Source organism: Meriones unguiculatus, chromosome 12, assembly GCF_030254825.1.
Source record: "Meriones unguiculatus strain TT.TT164.6M chromosome 12, Bangor_MerUng_6.1, whole genome shotgun sequence".
NCBI classification, from domain to species: Eukaryota; Metazoa; Chordata; class Mammalia; order Rodentia; family Muridae; genus Meriones; species Meriones unguiculatus.
The window spans coordinates 27,172,672-27,193,306 of NC_083360.1; the positions used below are offsets into that span (position 1 = coordinate 27,172,672).

General features: G+C 49.5%; 1 protein-coding gene across 2 annotated transcripts in view; it reads right to left on the bottom strand.

The window, feature by feature from the left end:
• The window catches only part of Evc2 (EvC ciliary complex subunit 2), a 79,153-nt gene that overhangs the window by 26,587 nt on the left and 31,931 nt on the right, over nt 1–20,635 (bottom strand). For both annotated transcript variants that reach the window (XM_060365406.1, XM_021630687.2), the window contains exons 9-14: nt 16,180–16,419; nt 14,205–14,380; nt 11,396–11,555; nt 8,427–8,881; nt 5,140–5,344; nt 4,142–4,258 (exon numbers count right to left, since the gene is read on the bottom strand). In XM_060365406.1, coding sequence (XP_060221389.1) covers nt 4,142–4,258; nt 5,140–5,344; nt 8,427–8,881; nt 11,396–11,555; nt 14,205–14,380; nt 16,180–16,419 — 1,353 coding nt within the window. The remainder of the gene's footprint in view (nt 1–4,141; nt 4,259–5,139; nt 5,345–8,426; nt 8,882–11,395; nt 11,556–14,204; nt 14,381–16,179; nt 16,420–20,635) is intronic.

Genomic DNA, 20,635 nt, shown 5'->3' on the forward strand with positions numbered 1-20,635 from the left:
AACATCAAGGAATTAAGAACCTATACGCCTGTTCATTGAGAAGGTTAAATGGGTTTAACACTCCCACGTGTGGTGAGACAGCATACTGGGATGAAAGGTAATGATGGCTTCTATGTTTTGACATGGAAACCCTTCAAATTTTAAGTGTTAGGGGAGATATGGAGCAAAAGATGCTTGACAGATTGCCAGGTAATAGGTGGATAATGGGAAGATATAGGGCTGGGGGATGGCTGAGTTGCTAAGGTGCTTGCTGTATAAGCAGGAGACCTGAATCCATATCCCCAGTACCCACATAAAAGCTGGGCAGGACAGTGTGTGTCTATAACCCTAGGGTTGTGGGGATGGAGGGGGCAGAGGCAGGAGAATTCCTGAGATTAACCTTGCCAGATGTTAAACTCCAGGTTTAGAAAGAGAGATCATTAAAAGAGAGAGAGAGAAAGAGAGAGAGAGAGAGAGAGAGAGAGAGAGAGAGAGCAATTGAGGAAGGCACAGGACATCATCCTGTCCTCTACCTCATAGAAAGACATATGTGCACAGGAGCAAGCTGACCTGCATACACACACACACACACACACACACACACACACACACACACACACACATGAACGTGTACCTACAACATACAGCAACAAGAACACATGCATAAGAGAGATGATGTAGACATCCATTTCTCATCAGTGAAAGACAGAAAGTGCTACACACCAACCAGAGCTGTGCACATTCTCTGCTTTCCCAGCACAGGGCTTCCAGACAGGAGAGGGAAGACTTCTCAGACCTGAAATGCAACCCTGGTGTTCACTTGCTGAGCTGAGTGGTAACCAGGGTGCTGGGTGCTTGGGGAAGAGATGAGTGCTGACATCATCGGGATGAGATAGACTATCCCCTCGCCTACCTGGGTGGACATCAGCAACCCACCAAGGTTTTCCCTCTTGGGCCGAAGGGAGAGGAAGGGTAAAGTCACTCACTGTACTCTCAAGCTGGACCACCCCCCTTCTCCTGCCCCTGCATTAGTGCTGCTGTACATCAAGCTTCAGACCCTGAGAATCAACGCAGCCCCACCCTTGGCCTTTGGTCTACATAAGTTACTCCTCCAGATCTCAGGGTTCCCTGACCTGCCAATGACTGACATGGATCTTCTTGCCATCCATTATTTCCAGAGCAGATTTTCTCTGGTCTATCTGCCTTCGTATGTGTATCACATTGGCTCTGGTTCTTGGGAGAACCCCTGAACACTACAGTGGAGAGAGTAAACTCAGTGTGGCACTCACGTCTGAGGGGGTCTGTCATCACTCTCGCAATGACCCTGAAGAAACACAAACCACACAAGCACAGAGAGAGGAAATTTATCTCTATTTTGGAGGAGCAGTAAAGCTGCTGACTCAAGACCGCCTATGCTATGGGCACCTGCCAGAGTGAAACAGCTCTTTGTGGGGTTGACCTATTATATAGGGTCACAGATAGAGCAGGGAGTTGGAAAAGCGGTTGCCTTGCAGGTGTGAGGACCTAGGTTCGAGGCCCAGAACCCACATTAAAAACAAATTTTAAAACTCAGGTTTGGAGGTATATATTTGAAATGCAGGTGCTGGGGAGATGGAGACAGGCATGTCCCTTGGGCTCACTGGACAACCAGCTTAGTTTCCTTGGAGAGCTACAGGCCAAGAACAAAAGAGACCCTTTCTCACAACAACACAAGGTGGTCAGTGCCTAAGAAATGACTCCTGAGGTTGCCCTCTGGCTCTGACACACATGCTCAGACATCTGCCTCTGCATCCTCATGCACACAAATAAACAATAAATAAAGGTCGCAGTGGCAGGCCCTCTCAACATCTTTCTCTGTGAAGCCTGACTTACTCAGCACAGATCCCTCCTTCACTGACACAGCAGCCATGTTCATGTTTACACACCTTCCTGTCTGTATGCTCCTCAGCAGGCAACCACTGAAAGGAGCTGGGGCAGGGTTGGGGGAGGAGGTCAAGCTGTAGGTAGGAACTGTTCTGCCTTGCAGCTGCTCTCTGCCAACTCACTGTTGGTACCTGGTCACCCAGGGATCAGAAGAGTCCCTCAGTGGGCTGCCCACTTCAACAGTACCAGCAAGCTGGCTCTCACGGTTCCCAGCTATCTGACAAGCTCCACCAAGCAACTGTCTCTGCACGCCCCTCCACCTCAATATGGCACAGCACACCCACAGAGCATCCTTTTTGAGGGGGTCCCACATTCCCTGGGCTGCCTCTGCTCCAGTGCAGTAGTAGCCTTTACTCAGGGATGAGCTACCCATCTTCTCCCACAAACCAAACTTCCATTCTCTAGCCACTGGACTACAAACCAAATGCTCCCTTCAGCCTCAATACGATGCAGATTACACTAGGGACAGCAGCTCCTGTCTCTCTAAGGTCCTCCTCTCCTCATGGTGACTCTCCTCTGCCTGCTTTTCGGAAGCCTGACTTTGGCTGTTCTCCCAGGGAGTCTTGGTGCCATCATGTTTGGGTGGTGGGGTCAGTTTGGTCACTAGACTGTAGGACTGATCCATCTCCCCCTCATGGTGCTCCATGTCTTTCAAATTTGCCTTAACACTAAGAAGGTAGCAGTTCACCCCTCTCTACCCTGTCTTCTTCTCATTCTTCAGCTATAGTCTACATGAAAAAGGCATGAGATTCAGGTCCCTGGAGATAGTACCCCATAACTGTACCTGATGGGAGCAGTTGACCAGGCCCAGAGCAGATTCTAGAGCGCAGCTCCAGACCACACACATGTGTCCTGACACACCTGTGCTAAAACCACAGAACTGCACCAGGCATGATGGCACACACCTGTAATCCTAGCCCTTGGGAAGCCGAGACAGCAGGCTCATGATGGGCTCAAGGCCAGCCTGGGCAACAAAGTGAGATCTTGTTTCAATAAATCAAAAGATAATGACATGACTTTTTAATTTTAAAAGCCACCAAACCTGGGCATAGAGCGTGAAAAAACAGCAGCTCTGACATGTGGCCACACTGTCGCTGAACACCCTCCCTCTGTGGAGTACAGGGGCACATGAGCACCTCAGCAGCTATGACACAGCGGTCTCCTTAGCATGCCCCAGGAAGCTCATGTCCCATCTGCCGAACATCCCACTGTGGGCAGAATCCCCCTTCTGGGACCACAGCGGCATGTTTCTTCTGCTCCGTTGTCAGTGGCACCAACCACAGTCTGTGGCCTTAGCTAAGTATGCACGGTCCATCCATCACTCCAGCATGTGTGCCTGAAGGTGCGGGGATAGGACATCCTCTGTCCCTGCTCACGCACATGGTGCTTGGCCAGGGGTGCCTGGTCAGAATATTGGAGAATGGGATGGACAGTTTTCTGGGTGTTAAGTTAAGAAGAGAGGTGGAGGAGCAGTGAGTGGGAAGCAGTAGGGTGCTTATGGGGGCTTCTTGGAAGAGAAGCCTCTTGTGAGGAGAAGCCTCCATATCTGAAGATGGAGACAACACCTGAGGAGAGCAGGAGACAGAGCTAAGTATCCTGGTAAAGAGTACAGGCTAGAGCATGAAGGGAGCCGTGTGGACTGTGATAGAGTACCCAGGACAAACAAGAAGTGACAAGTGAGGAGAGACTGTGCAGACACATAGCGTGGGGGTGGGGAGGACAGCTCAGTTGTAAGCATGAGGAAAGCATGAGGTCCTGAGTTCAGCCTGAAGAACCCATGAGAAATATTGTGTGTGGTGGTTCATACTTAGAATCTCAGCACCAGGAAGGAGGAATGAGTATCCCTGGGGTTTACTCTCCAGCCCGCCTAACCTAACCTCTGAGCCGCAGGTCCCAGTGAGACACCTTATCTCAAAGAGCAAGGTGGACGGTTCCTGAGGAATGACATGTTAGCTTAACTTCAAGCCCTCCACACATGTGTGCACAACCCAAGGGATGTACAGAAGATTGCATACATGAATGCCTTACGACAGAGCTCAAATATGGCAGCTACTATGGTCAAGGAAAAAGCTGAGGGATGATGGGAGATCTCCAGGCAGATAGGAGGAGGAAGAGGGTTTCCCAAAGAGGGAATCACGAATGGCCCTCATCTGGAAGACTGAGCACTTGATGGTCTGCTGATTGGGTGGCCATGGGTGGTCTCTGTTCTCTAAGCTCTGCATGCTGCAGACAGCCCTACCTTGTCAGCCAGGTCTTCAGGGGCCCGTTCCTCAAAGAGGCGGATCTTATCCTCCAGGCTCTTCTTCAGAAGGTCCGCCTTGCCTCTGCCCTTGGAACGTAGCTTTTTAGCCTTGGGCTGTGGGAAGAGACAGGTCAGAGGAGACACTGGCTTCTTCCCAAGGCAAAGGGATGTATGTGCATGGCTAAAGCTGCAAATTTCCACACCAGGCCATCGTGGTGGAGAGACACTCAGTTTTGTGACAACAGCTGCATGACAATTAGGTTTGGATAGGTGTTCAGGGAGGCTCCTCTGCAGAGGCCACACTGAGCTGACGCTTGTTAGACAACAAAGCATGTTACAGGCAGAAGAAGCAGTGAGTTCAAGGGCTTCATCTTGTGCTGGCTTCCCTAGAAGCTGAGCCGAGGATGGGAGATGCAAAGGCTCTGAGGGATCTAAGGAATAGCCCAGGCAAAACAAGGACACCAGGGCAGCATGTGGACAAGCCAAGCAGAGCGCCTTGGGTCAGGTCTATCCTGTGCTGGTCTTTGGGGCTCTGGAGGATGAATGCACATAAGAGGTGTCACCTCAGCCTTTAGGACCAGTGTAAGAGAGTCCCATTTTCATGGCTCAGCCAAGCTAAGCCAAGCTCATTTCTGTGTCACATACAAAAGGGTCTTTTGGATCCTTGAATCAGAAAGTGGTGTAAGCTAAAGGCAGGGTAACTAGGTGACTCCCAGACACCGCACACAATGCTCAGGAGAAGCAGTAGAGTGTGGCTATGAGCTGGTGGTGGGGAGGCAGATACTCATGGCTGCTGCTTGGTCACTGTTCTTGCTGGCCTTGGCACCCTAACAGCCTACTGCAGACCTTAAGCTCAGGGTAACCTGAGGAGTTCTCGGAGTGTTCAGCGGCCACCATGGCTAGATAGTAATGGATGGGGGAAGGAGAGGATTAGCTTTGAGCTGATGGAGGTCTACAGTTATCTCCGAAATGGACACTCTAGACATGGCCCCTACCTGCAGCTCAGGTGCAGCCAGGGCCTGGTCCAGTTTCCGGAACTCTGCTTCCCTCCAGGCCATCTGCAACTGCTGCTGCAGCACTCGCGCCCGGACTCTGGGGAGGGCCAAGCTCCGGTCCAGCTGGGTGAAGCAGCTCTGGGCTTCCTGCCTCACCCTGAGCAGGTCTTCTTCAGACAGTGAGGTGGCTGCACAGCAGAGCTTCCTGGGAGGGGACAGTGACCGTGGACTTGGTCAGAGGCAACAGGGCAAGGGGTGGGGAGGGAGGCTGTGGGTAAAGCATCTCTGAGCTAAATCCCTGACTAGAGCAAAGAGCTTTAGGTGCTTATCTGTGGCTTTGCGTGCATTTCTTGAGTGCCTAGTGTATATGGTGCAGTATACAACACTATATCAGACAAACCAGGCACAGTCCACCCAGCCAAGTAAGCAGCGTGTCATAGTTCAGAGGAGGGATGTTCAATTCCTTTGAGCATAGGTTCAGCACTGATTCCTGCATAAAGAATGGAGACCAGTGATTCATTTAATAACCTAGTCCATACTGGGTAGCTGTGTGCTGGGAACTGAACTGGGTCCCCCAGGTTATCTGCTCAAGGTCAACCCCATACCACACTAGGGATAAGGCCTATTTAGAAATGGAATCACTACAAATAAGAGGCATTAAGGTTAAATGGTGCTAGAGAAGGGTCAGCTCAGAATAAGTGTGATGTTCTTATCAGCATGGGAGACACAGGCACAGGGTCAGTTCCAGCCAGGGAACTCAAGGCATGGTAAAGAAGTGATATATCCAAGTCAACAAAGGCCAAAAACCTGCAACAATGACCAAAACTTAGGAAGAACAAGGAACAGGGGGTCCCTTGAGTGTCTGGAGGGGACATGGCTCTGTCCGTGCCCTCATTTGGACCACTGAAGAAAACCTGCCTGTGGCTTTAAGCCAAGGTTGTGATGCTGGGCTGTGGCAGCCATAGGATCAGATACTGACTACCTCACTGAGAATCCCTACCCCAGCCTTGAACCTCAGAGAACGGGTAGTGCTGGGAAAGGTCCCTCCTTGCTCCCACTTTGGCCAGTATGCCTTTATTCATAGTCTTCAAACATTTTTCTGTTCAGACAAACAAGGCTTCTCTGATTTTCCTGGCAGCATTCTATCAACTACAGGAAACCTTCTCTGTGAATGCTTTGAAATTGGGAAGTATTTGCAGAATACTTGCCGTAGGAAGCCAAGGGTGGGCTCCATATGTTCAGATCTGAGTGTAGAATGTACAACTGAAAATTTCTAGAAAGTTCTCTGATGAAAATAGTCTGACTTTCAGGAATGCCCAGGATTCTCAGCTGACATCATGTAACATCCCCCAGATTCTGAATGCCTCTTCCTGATCCCTCTCTCAGGGCAGCCTCTGCCTGTTGCCATCTGGTAACAAGGACTCCTGAGCTTCAGGGACTCTGTCATGAACAGAGTCATCACTCTCATCAGCTTTCTAATAGACTGTCCCTGTGGCCAGCAGAAACCACGTATGTGTGAGGCAGGATCCTGCCCTCAGCATTGGGATAGAAACCTGCTTTGAGATCTGTGGGCTAGGCTCAAAGCTATATTATTTTTCTATGATCAGTTTTCCCCTTTGCTCGGTGCATTTGCAGCAGCCCATCTGGCTTACAAAAGTGTGTTTCCAAACCACAGTGAAGAGCCATTTTTACTTAATGCCTCAGAAATTCAGGTCATAACCCTCAGGGTCTCAAATCAGCAGAGCATGGAAGCAGCTGGCAGCATGAGCCTGTGGGTTGACCCTCCTTAACCCCCAGAGAAGTCATAAGAGTTTGCTGATGGCCAAGCGAGATGTCTCATTAGTCCATAAATGGCTAACTCCATTCTGGTTTTGGAAACACTCCCTGAAATACAGGTTCAAATGACATAGAAGGAAACAATCAGTGAGTAATGGGAATTCACACACATCAAAGAATCCTGCAGCCAATGGGACTGTGGGAAGGCCGGCCTGAGTTGACTAAAGACCAATAGCAGTCATAAGAAGGGCATTTGAGGATGTGGTTCTTATTGTGCAGAGGGGACAGTGCCTTGTGTCTCTGGGCAAGAAAGCAAGAACTAACCAGAGACTAGAAAACAAAGGAAGCTACACTCACAAAGGGGAAGGGTCCAACCAGGAGACTGCATAATGCAAACAAGGCAATAATAACACTAGAAACTAGGGATTTGGCTCAGTGGGTAAGAGCATTTGCTGTGCAGTCATGAGGGCCTGAGTTTAAATCCCCAGAATCGATGTAAAAAACCAGTCATGTTGGCTAAGGCCGAGGATCTGGCTTGCTTCCATGTATGTGGACCTATCTGCATTGCCCACGTAGCACGCTGGGGTTGGCTACCCAGAGGCTATTTAAGCTGTGGGCTGGCTTTCCCCAGGGTCAGATGATTGTTCAAGGTTCCTGAATAAACTGCATTGAAAAAAAAAAAAACCAGTCATGGCTGTGTGTACCTGGAACCCCAGGGCTGAGGGGCAATCTCAGGCAAATCCTGAGAGGTTGCTGCCAGCTAGCCTAGCCTAGCAGAAATAGGGAAGCTTCTAGTTCAGCGAGAGACCTTTACATAAGGAAATAAGGTGGAGAGTGATGAAGGACACCCTGCCTCTTCAGATGTAACGTGGGAGCGTCCACATGCTTACACACATGCAAACATTAATAAGCACATACATACACACATGTACACATGCAAACATCACATAAACCCATATACCACAACACACACATCCACACATGTACATGCTCGTGTGTGTACACACACTCCCACACACACCCCACGCAGGTATATATACCACACATGCATACCACACACATACCACACACATGTGCAGCACACATCTCACACACACACATTTTATTTTGAGACACAGCATCACATGGTCCATGCCGGCCACAAACGGGCTGATCTCCCTGCCTGTACTTCCCACGTGCTGGAATTCTAGGCCTGACTGCCACCCAGTTCATTCAACAGTGCCTACGGAGGGACCAGGAGCACATCATTCACTGGCAACCCACTGGATGATACAGAGAAGTCTGTGGCTCCCACAGAAGCTGGGCTGCCCACCCTTCTGGCCTAGAGTGCATCATCCATGGTGAAGCTGCAGGTCATGTGTAATCCTGTGTGACTTATAGGCCCAGTGTGTGCAGGTCTTGTTTGTCTGGGGATGGTACTGCACGCTCAGCCATCCTGCCTCCCCCTCCTCCACCGACCACTCCCTTCCCAGTGTGGTGGAGAAGGAGAGCGCCCACTCATTGTCACTCACGTGAACACTGAGTGCTCCCAATGCCTCAGCTCTGCCTGCTCGTCCGTGCAGGCCTCTGGTGCGTCCTGCTGTAGCCTCTGCCTCACGCCCTGCACCAGCTCCTGGCCACGCTCTCTCTCCTCTGCCTCGAGCTGTGCAGTGCGGGTGGCAGACTCCCGGCTGTGCTCCTCCAAGATCTGCTGCAGGAAGAGCCAGGGAGCACTGCGCTTCAGCAGCTCCTGTGTCATGGTTGTGCTCTGCAGGCGCCTCAGCTCCTCCGTGGCTTTCTCAGACAGTGACACGGTCAGGGCCCGAAGGTCATCCAGGGCAGCCTGGTCCAGACGCTCCTGTAGCTCCTCCAGGGCAGCTGTGTGCTCGGCCATCACACTTTTCCACTGGCGCAGGTACTGGATTGCATCCTCTGCGATGCTGGAGGCCTCGCCAAGGGATACCTGCTCCTTCTGCTGCTCCTTGTGCTAGCAGGAATGTGAAAAAGGGCAACTGGATGGGCAGGGCCCGTCGGGGCAGGAGCACAGGCAATCAAGGGTGAAGAGGTACAATACTTTCTTTTGAAACTTAAGGGGGCACAGAAGGTATGTACAGCCTTGTGCCCAACAATCTCACATTTAGAAAATTGCCTTACACACAACCAAACCCCAGACTCTGGTGGCATGGGCTTGTCACCCTGGCTGCTTGGGAGACTGAGGCAGGAGGAGGGTAATAAGTTCAAGGCCAGCCTGGGCAACAAAGTGAATCCTATATCCAAGTGAAAAGTAAAAGTTAAAAGAAGGCTGGGGCTGCTTGGTGACAGTGTTTACTTAGCCTTTGTTGAGACCCTTTGTTCAGACCTCAGCAACCCCATTCCTACAAATACACACACACACACACACACACACACACACACACATACACACACGCAGCTGTTTGACAAGCAGCTATATATTGCCCAGGTAAAGCCCAAGAGGTAGCATACTGGGGTTCTATTCTAACCCTCCCATCCAAAATCTGGCTCTCCCTCTGCCTCTACTTCTTGATCTGTCAAATGGGAGCAGTAACAGCAACTACACTACAGTGGGGACCCTCAGGAGTTGCTCAGTACATGCTCAGACTTTCAGAAGATGCTCATGGCAAACTGCAGTAATGCTTGCTTGTTGTTGATTTTACTGTGTGTCTGGCATGTGGTCACTAAAGAACATGATATGTGAGTAAGAGAAGTCGATGCTGGTACCTGCGAGAGAAAACTTCATGAGGAAATCAGTGGAGCCTCTTAAGGAAGAGCCTAAGCACGTCCTGGGTGAAAACCAGCAGGTGCTAAGGCCCCGGAGTAGGAAAGACTTGCCCTGAATGAAGATGCCATCATAGCATCACCAGTAACAGTGGGTCCACAGTCTCCTTTCTATTTAAGAGCAAGAGTCCTGCTCTTCCCTATGTTCATGGTCTGACCAGTGCAACCATTCATCAGTCCATCATTTTTGAGTCAATTATTATTGACTTAATGGGTCAGGCCATGTCCTTGGCACCAGGGACACATATATAGCCTTCACAGAGCTATTACTACTTCTGAGACCTGGGAGGGATTAGAGGGGAAAGTGAGGGAGGAGGAGATCAAAATGCCTAGTATTTGAGTATGAGATTATCAAAGAATTAAAAAAAAAAACAGTGATGCAGCTGAAAGCCCCCTGGTTCTCTCTTCTCTCCTCTCCACCCAGCTGAGCTGACATGCCACCTCATCTCACCCGAGGGTACCCTGAGGCCCCATGAGCCTTCCAAATCTGTCCTGACCTCTTTCAAAGCCTCAGGTGCTCTGCCAACTCAGATGGTTGCAAGTTTTCATCTGGCCACCTACTAGAACCTTCTTTGGTTCTATCTTCCCAAGCTCTCCCAACAAGCTTCCTAAATCACAAACGCAGGGTCACTTTCTCTCCCTATAAAAGCTTTTTAACCTTCTCCTCGGTCTGAATGTAGAGGGTCAGCATACCATGCCTCCTTGACTTGGCCCTGCTTCTGGCCAGCTCCCCTCCAGGCCTGGCCTTGTCCCTCTGCACACTGCAGTCCCATTCTGATCTATGGGCTTGCCAAATGGAGTAGTGCATTCTGGTCTTAGCACGTAAAGTTGGAACACAAAGCTGCCTTGCTGCCTGCCTCAAGTGTCTATTTGTCCTTGATGGGAATCTCACCAGCCTGAGCATGGCAAACGTGGCTCACCCTTCTTCCCTATTCCCTCTGCTTTGCTAAAAAAACATTAGATTACACTCCTAAAGCTAGCCCCTAAGGGCTATTCCCTTATTTGTCTACTTCCTCATCCTGTGGCTGACTACCAAGGTCCAGCTATCAAAATATTGAAGTCCAGCAATCAAAAACCCTTTTGACTCAGGTAATGAACATGTCCAATTACAATTAAACACCTCATCCTAACATAGGTTTTCCCTTTTACTTTTATAAACCGCCATTTTCCAATGGGCCACATCTCTCTCCTTTCTATCTAGGGACTGTCTTTTGCCCCAATTTCAGGACAAATAACCCTTTGCCATCTCCCTTGTTCCCATCCCCCTACTCTTTCATAAATCTCCTTTGTGCTGAGAATTTGATCTTGGGGTTCCTGAGCCAACACTGATCCTTTCTGTCCTTAGGTCCCATCTATAACATACATGCTCTAGAAAGCCTTCCCCAGGGAAAGAGGGACTGTCACTTTTGCACCTCATAGGGATTAAAGATACTTTCCTTTCTAACGCACAGTACGAATTAAACATAAAAGTCAGCACCTATCATCATCCTCTGATTCCCTTCCACTGCAGACATTACTAGTCCACCACAGACTCCACTGTACTGCGACACAGAATCCTCCTTCACACAGCATTCTGAAAAGTCACTACTAATTCACCCCAGATGGTGGTTCTTGCCACGAGCTCTGAACATCCTGTGCTGATGGCAATGCCTGTTACCCGGTGGGAAGGCTTCTGCAGAGATAAAGAGCACAATGCCTCACATACCTTCTGCAGAAGCTCTCGCCGTCTCTTAGTTACTAATTTTTGGTGGAGCCTTTTCTTTTCCTGCTTTAAGTCATTGTCTAGCTTCTGTTTTATAGAAAAGGTTTCTGTCTGTGCACGCTCCAACAGCATTTCCATCTGATCTTCATCCAAGTACCCAGCCCTGCAGAGAGAAGATGGAAAGTCAGAGGATTCAGGCTCCTTCTCTCCCCTCCACAGGATGGACTGCTGTGCAGCTGAGGGTATAGCTCTTATTAGGCTGGTCTCAAGCTGGAGCACCTCCAGGAGGAGAAGTTGTCACCGAGAGGTAAGATACTGACAGAGCAAGGTCAGAGTGTGTGAAGATGAAAGGAGAAAGCTCAATCCAGAGATCTGATGGGTCAGGATAGGCAGAGGTTTGGGGAGAAAAAAATGTCTGCAGAGACCACTGAGTATGAAGAGTGCTTCCCAAGAAGAAGAGGAGTCCAAGAACCCTGGGTCAAGAAGAGGGAAAGCCAAAGAGGGGCTGTGGATATCTGGGTAGCGATTCGGATGCCACCAATACATGAACAGGGAGACTCATGCTTTGTCTGAACGTTCCCTTCAAAACGTGTGTGGACATTTAATTTCCCATACGAGCCTAAACCAGTGAGCTAAATCAGAAAAGGGGGATGATTTGTGAGAAAGAAGGAGGCCAGCAAGAGTTGAAGAGAAGTGACAGGAAAGTGTATGTGAGAGAGGCAGGGGGGAAGAGAGATTGTGTGTGAGCGAGAGAAAGAGAGAGAACAGGAACAAACTATAAGTGGCATGCATATATGAAAATTCCATAATGAAACGCATTGCTTTATATACTAACTTAAATTTTAATTTAAACAGATGATCAGCGCTATAACTGCAGGAGTAGGTTCACTGTGAAAGGGGAGTCTCATCCTCTTGCCGCCCCATACCCCCCAAGCCCTGTCACCATGCAGTGCCTTCTGCATGGTCCAGCACAGCAGAAGACCCTCAGCAGCTGCAGTCTTAGCCTTTCTAAGTTCCAGAAAGACCACGCACCATATAAACTTGCATTGTGTCCAGCCAGGTATTCTGCAGCAGCAACAGAAAAGGGACATCTTCAAAGTGTGGGTGATGCCCAACTTGTGAGGTTCCAAGTAGAGCAAACTTACGGTACAAAGGATCGACGCCCCCTCTTTGAGCCTCACAGCTTACTGTGTGTCAGCTACACCATCTCTGCCCTCAGCCTGGGACTCACACCCCAGCACCTGGGTGCTGTGCCTTCTAACTGGAACTTACAGCAGCCACTTGACAGGTGGAGGGACTTCCTGACCCCTGACCAGGTGAGCCAGTCACTATCCTGGCTCTCCTAAAGTCTGCCCTGGTGTTTCAATTTGTCCCAGAGCCTTGGCAAGTGTATGCTGCTCCCGCTATTACTATCTCCAGCTCGTCTTCATCCCTTGGCTGTGTCCTCCAGTTCCACACAGATCAGACAATCCTGGTGGAAGGAGGTAGGAAGGAAGGGAAACTGGGGCTTCAGGAATGTCAGTCTGTGGCTGGAGAAACAGTTAAATGGCTAAAGTGGTTGCTCAGATCCCAGCATCGACGTGAAAAGCTGGGCATGGTAGAAGCCATCTGCCATCCCATCCAGGAGAGGGGGTGGGGGTAGTGGTAGTGGTGAGACAGGTAGAGATAGGCAGATCCCAGGAGCTTTCTAGCCAAAAAGGAGAGCCAATCTCTGAGTTCCAACTCAGTAAAACAAACAGAACAGAACAAAACAAAACAAACAAACAAAAACCAAAAGAGAAAAACAAAACAAACAACAACAACAACAAAAAACACACCTCTCTTAAATAGCAAAGTGGAAAGCCAGAGAGAAAAACACTCACTACCCCCCTCCAGGCAAGCACAGCCCCCTCTGCAGGTGCACACATATACACATGGGGGGGGGGGGTTAAATCTGTGCCAGTATTAAAAACAGAATTCAAAATAAGAGGTAAAATGGCCTTCCCCGGAAACCACTCAGGGCAGCGAAGCAGCTGCCATTTCTTCAGGCTGAGACCCTTCTTTCACTTCAGTGAAAATTAATTAGGAATACCAAGCAGGCTGCGATGAATTCATTATCATATCAAGATGGGCAGTGCCTACATAATCTGCATCCTACTGAATCTTTATTAACCACAGCAGGAAGCTTTAATGTCCCCAATACAAGACCCGTGGTGTAGAATCAATTCATAAAGCCATTCGTGGTCACAAGCAGGCCAACCTCACGATCGTTTCCCTGTTTCTTTCTGACCTAGACAGCACACCTCACTATTTACAAGGAAGCTGCCTCAGGAGTGCATGTCACCCTTCACCTTGCTGTGTATGGTCTCCAGTGGTGCTGAGGAAAATCCCTTGAGCCCATGCCAAGCCTCCATGTGTCTTACACTCCATTGGGCAGTCCAGTGCTAGTCCTGAGGACAAGTGGGCTGTTCACCACAGTCCATGTCAGCCTTCTTCACAAATTTATCCAGAAAATCTGACTCATAATTTGCTCCTCCAAACAGCCCAAGACAGGAGCATAAAGCTATTAGTCAGAGCTGGCAGGAGCTGAATGATGGGGACATACGGGAGGCCATCCTACTATTGTCTTGACTATGATGTATGGTTCTTAAAAGTCTACCAAAGGGGAATTTTACAACAAAAGAATTCCCAAGATGAACCAGGTGACAGCATTTGGGCATAGCTGAGTGGACAGGAAGGGACTGGTCTTGGGTGTGGGTCAGCCTCCCTCTGGTGTTGAGCAGGAAGGGTGGGGCAGCATCTCCGTCTCCCCTGTGAGGCTCCAGGCTCTTACCTCTCATGTTTGTGGATGAGGCTTGTCAGCTGGCTAGCTGCGGTGCTCAGCAGCCCTTGCACACGGGTCTCCATGGCCTGCAGGCTCTGGACCAGGTACTCCCTGTGGCCAAACCTCTTGCTGAGATGGTACCGCTTGGTGGCCTGGAAGAAGTCCATCAGCTCCTCCACACTCTCCTGTTTCACAAGATGAGAGGCCTGCCTCATTAGAATGTTAAGAAAAGTCTTTGCGGCTATTTAAAACGTAACTTTTCCTTTTGGAAGACAGTCCCCAGACCAGCATCGGGGTGGATGCCTCGCACCTCCCTGCTGTAACAAAGGCTGTGAGGAAGTGAGGTAGGAATAAGAAGGCTCTGAGCAGTACCCTGGGAGCCATACATATGCCACCTCCTCCTCAGCAACATGTCTGTACCACCAAACAAGACGCGTGTGTTGCCTGTGCCATCATTCTCCTGGCACCCACCATTCACAGGCCAGCTAGAGATGCCCAACAGCCTTGTATCACGGGACAAGTGTTGATTCTCTAGGGTGAATCAGCCACCTAGCCAACCTCTTGGTGGCGAAGGAGACAGAGCAGGCAGGGCAGCTGCAAAGGACAGCAGAAGGGAGTCATAGTAACAGCTGCAGGCTCAGGTCTGTGTGTCCTCTGTGAAATCTCTGGGTAAAAGCACTCTGAGCCTCTTCCGTTTTAATTGAAGGACTGGGTAATCATTCCCAATCTATGGAGAAAGAAATCAAGTCCACAGCGCACATCACGCTTCTGGAAATAGCTGGGCACCGATAAGGAAACCCAGTTCACATCACGCTGCTGGAAAGTACCTAAGCAGGGATCTGAAGTCAGAGATCTGGGTCTGGGTTCCAGACTGTATGGTCCTTCCCCAGGGCCTTCTGGGCACTAGAGCTCCCAAGCTAGGACTGCTGCAGCAATACTCCATTGTTTTCCATGGAGCCAGAGCCCGAGCCATTGGGGACTTCCCAGTTCCAACACCTGAACAGTGCAGAGTGATGTTACTAATGCCAGTGGGTAGCGTGGGGGGCATCTCTCTCTCTCTCTCTCTCTCTCTCTCTCTCTCTCTCTCTCTCTCTCTCTTTTTAAATGGGATGTGCACTTTCCCAATATCTGGTCCTAGGAATCAGTGCTGTGCATCATGGGAGTGAAGCAAACTCAAGAACCTTTCATATGTCTGTGAGGTTGTGAGGTCCAGACATCTCCTGGACATGTACTATTACTGCATGTTAGGGGGGGAAAAAACCTAGTTCCACATGGAGTGGTGGTGTGTTCTCTCAGTGTCTTGTGAGTATGGCGGTGGCTTCTTAACAGGCTTGGGGTGATGATGTCTCCCCTCCTGCTCACTCAGCCTCTGCAAGAACCCCAAATCAGGAGCTAAGTGTCGGCAGGTCATCCTCAGCACCAAGGATGATGAAGATGAAGGCTGGGCCCTGTAGCCTCCTGGCTGCTCCTCTATTGCTCTATGTCATTTGGAAGTGGGGAAATTTCCCACAATACAAATATGTTCAGAAAACTACCTTCACTATCCACTAGGAACTGGTTCAGTCTACACGAACAATCCTTACACTTGGGTTTACGGGCCCATCTACACATAGACCCCAAATCCTTCATGTGCATGTGTAGGTGCATTGCTGTGTGTGTGTGTCAGTGTGTGTATGTGTATGTCACACACTTTATGCACAGCACCGACTCACCAAGGACCAGCTCATTAAACCTTCACCAGGACCCACAGCCGCTACAGGTAGAACCAGAAAACAGTCCAAGTCAGCCTGAGCCCACAGCTTGCACTGCAAGCCACCTTCCGCCCTCCATGCCAAAAACTCACTCCCTCATCAAGAGGAGGAAGGAGTAGAAAGCTCACTTGCTCCCAGCACAGAAGGAAGACAGGACTCGGCACTAAGAGGGAAAATCACTGAGGGTTTAGAAAATGCCTCTCCACCCGGGCAAACCCGATCGCAGGCATCACCTGTGTTTTAGAATAGTCTTGCAGCAACATTTTAGCCACCTCGGGCCTCAGTTCCCCTTTGGCAACAGCGCTCTGTATCTGGGTATAGAAGATGCTATGCAATTCATTTCTCTGGAAGATAGCCAGCTGCCTGTGCGCTTGGGCAAAATCCTCTGCTTGTTGCAGGGCGAGGGACCTCTGCATTTCCTCCTGCTCCAGCCCGTGGAGGGTCCGCAAAAGGCTGCTGCACTCTGCAGCAGACTGTGGAGAGAAGAGAAAGCTGTGAGAGGCAGACAAGCCGAATGAGAACACGCACACCCACCGCCCACCCATGCACATATCAACAGATAATACACGAATGCACTGCACGCACACACACACACACACAGCCCCAAGATGACAGGGCTGACGATGCTGAGTCCTGAGAAGATGCTGTTAAGACCCATCCTTCCCTATGATCTGAATTTTCTGCCAGAACAGCTGTAAAATAGAAAGATCGCAGTGGGCGGCCGTGTGCCAATTTGCAAATCAGATTGTTTGAAAGGCGGCTGAAAAAAAAATGGAAACCTCCTAAGTGTTAAGGGATCGAGCAGTTAGACTCTTGAGATGATGCCCATCACTTTCACTCCCAGTGTCAATGAGGAGAAAAATTGCCAGCAGTCAGGCCTGAGCTCAGCTCCTCGGGGAAGAGCTGCTGAGAAACAGAACTTTGCTGCCTGTGTGGCGATCTGGGGAGGCTGCAGGCAGGGCAGGATTGCCACCGGGAGGGAGGAATTCTTTACCCCTCATGGGTAGGTGGGATCATAGGACCCCACTAGGTATGTCGGGTGACACTTCCACATGTGAAGGTGTGGACTGAAACAAGATGGGATGACCGCTTCTGAGGTTACCTTCCATGGCAACGCGTTCCCCACCCCTGTGTGTGTGTTCACATGTGTGTGTGTGTGTGTGCAAGTGCACCTGGATGTATGGAGGCCAGAGGTCAACACCCAGTATCCTCCTTTCTCACCCCCCCCCCCCGCCATACTTATTGAGAAAGGGTCACTGAACCTGGCTTGCCACTGAGCCCCAAGGATCTGTCTCTGCTCTCCCAGAGGTGGGCTACAGGTGTGTCACCATGCCTGCTTCTGCACGGATGCTGTGAATCCAAACTCAGGTCCTCACACTTGCACAGCAGGCCTGCTGACCCCACCCCACCCCGTCCCAGTGTCCTGATGTATTTAGGTCCCTCTTTAGTTGACTGCAGGTAAACTGGGGTTGAGGAAAGGCTCCATCGTGGGTGGATATGGCTGCATCACAGAAGAGCCTTTAAGAGGGCATGGAGTGAGATGTGGGTTTCACTGAAAAGAGAGGCGGGCCTGGGCTGGTTATGAATTTACTAATAGCTGAGGATGACCCTGAACTCCTGATCCTCCTGCTCTATCCCCCAAATTCCGGGATTACAACCATGGGCTACCACACTTGGAGAAATCCACATTTTGAATATAAGGGTTTCTAGTTTAGATGTTGTCCGTAAATGTGCACCAGTAAAAAGCTACCATTAGAGATCTCTTCCCCCATCCCCCGCCTCCCCCCAGGGCCAAATCCCTGCTGAATTTTCCAAAGAAAGAGCTTTTTCATGGAGAGGAGGTGTGGCCAGCAAGGAGCGTCATCCAACCACAAGCTGGTTTTGAATTGTCCCAGAGCTGCTCCTGTGCCTCCCCACCCCCCGTTCACTCTACACCATTCAGTTTGTGAGATTAGGATTTCCTCAGTTACACTCCTTGTACTCCATTCAGCAAGACTGGCAAGACAGTAAAACTGTTTTTTTTTTTTTAAATACATCTATCAAAGATACAATGTCAAGTGGCCTTAGGAAGCTTAGCTGTGAGGCTCTGCTTTCCTGGGCCTCAGTTTCCTCAACTGCAAATATAAATATTTTATATGTTTTATGACCAAGGTTTCCTTAAAGATGACAGTAAACTATGAACCTCAACTTGACACCATTTAGAATCACCTGGCAAGAGTCTCGCTGAAGAATTGCCCTGACCAGGTTGGCCGGTGGGCCTGTTTATGGGGGCTTGTCTTGATTACATCAATTAGTGTGAAACGATCCATGCTACAATGGGCAGCACCATTCCCTAGGTTTAGATTTTGAACTATGACAGAGCAGAGAGAGGGTTGAGCACTAGCATGCTCGTGTTCAATTCTCTCTGCTCTTGACTGTGGATATCATATGACCAACTGCTTTGAGTATCTGTTGCCCCAACTTCCCAGTCACTATCAAGTATAAATACCCTGGAACTGTGAGCTGAAATAAACCTCTTCTCTTAAGTTACTTTGTCAGAGTACTTTACCATAGCAAAAGGAAGGGTGTGACGGTCTGAATATGAAGTGCTCCCCAGAGGCTGACATGGTCCCCAGCTGGTGATGTTGTCTGGAAAGGTTATAGAACCATAAGGTGCTGGAGGAAGTATGTTTTTAGGTTCTATATCCTGCCCCCACTTCTTTCTCTGTGCTTCCTGTGTGAGGAGGAAGTATGATTGCTCTGCATCCTAACTGCCAGGCCGCCTTCACTCTCAGGCTGCCATGCCTTCCCTGCTATGACAGAGTCTACACTTATCAGCCAAAACCGTTTTTTTTAGTTTGCTTTTTGCCAGAGTGTCTCACCACAGCACTGACTGAAGCCCTTGCTTCTCTTTATCTTTTCATTTATATCAAGCTTTGAGCTGACACATGAAACCAGAAACTTGACATACAGATGGGCTGCCTTGTGACGTTTCAGTGTGAGTATACGCTGCACAGTGTTGAGCCAGAGCCACACAGCCACCTCCTCCAACATGAACCATCTCCTTGAGGGAAAAACACACAAATCCTCTGGCTTTTAGAGATTCCCAGCCTTTCATGGTGGTCTGTGCAATGGCCACCAGATCATCTCTTCCCTGTGCTCTGGTGTCCAGCCACCCCCTAGCTGTGCTACAGGGTGAAACTTAAGCCCAAGGAAACCTCAACCCAGTCTAAGCTCTTAGGGAGCTGGAGCCTTTTGGCAGCAAAAGAAATGCTCTGAAAGCCCTAAGGAATAGAACTTACTTGTAATACAGCCTGGCTTATACTATTTTTGTAAAGAAAATTAAAATTAAAAAAAAGCAAACAGAAATCATAACAGATTCTGACGAGATGTTGCTGGGGTCCAATCACCACACAGCAAGCTGAATACACACTCTCTCTCTTGGGGCCTGGCTGTGGACTTGAACCACAGTGAAAGACAGAGCATTAGAGAAGATGGGGTCACCAGGGAAGCTAGAGTGGGTAGAGTAACAGCCACTGCCAAATCCATGAACACATCTAGGTCCTGACCCCAAAACTTGGGAACCTAGAAATCTGAACTTCGAAGGGTCTTTGCAGATTGAATCAAGTTAAAGATCTCATAAGTGCATCCCATTGAATCAAATGACAAGTGTCCTCACAGGAGACAGAGAAGAGGGGACAGTGTTCCAGGAAGAGGCCATGAGAAGATGAAGCAGGAATGACAGCATCCCAGGAACACATGGAGCCACCAGCAAAGCTGTCAAACAAGGAATGCCCTCCCTAAAGACTCAAAAGGGAACTGGGTCCTACCCTGAATTGTATTTCCAGACTCCAGGCCACAAAAGAACAAATTCTCTCTCTCTCTCTCTCTCTCATCAGATGTATGGTGCCTTGTTCTGGGAGTCACTGGTGTCTAGTATAGCATCTACCCAAGCCACAAGCCCAGCCCTAAACAAGATAGCACCAAGGCAAGGCAGGCCCTGGAGCAAGGGAACAGGTGAAGCACAGTGAATCCTGTGTGTCCACAGTGAATCCTTTAATGCAGCTGTGTCTATGCTGAAGCCTGAGTGAGCCTGCGAGCTTTTATTGACTTCTGGGGCAGGAGATAGTCTGTGTTTCTCAGCAGGTGGGGTCTGGAGGCATCAACCACAAACTTCCTCTAAGCTACTGGGCCTCTAGAGGACACGGGGGTTCAGACCTGTGCAGGCATAGGTCATACTGTCTGGACAACCACCTTTCCTGCTGGGAAGTCAACAGACTTGCTCTGCTGTGCCTGAGAGATCAATTCTCTCAGGTTGGCCACTGGCACCTTAACTACTTCCCTTTTCCATTACTCGTAAGACTCAAGAAGTAAATAAACCCAGCTAAGATCAGAAAGTAAATGAAACTCACAAGGCTCCTCCCCAAAGCTACATAAACAATAACAATCGTTTGAGAGAGGGGACTCTTCAATGAAACTAGCTGCAAGTTGAGGAGGGTGCTCAAGGGATGCAGCTTTTGGCAATCATCACGCATGCTGCTGTGGGCTTTCAACGACGATGCAGCCGTTTCTGAGTCTTCCATGCTCCCATGATGGGTTCAACAAACTGACTGGTTCACTAAGCTAGACTCTGGTTGAGTGTTTGTTGTTGTTGTTTTGTTGGTTTTGTTTGTTTGTTTGCTGGCTTTTTTTTTTTCTTTTTTGTCTGTC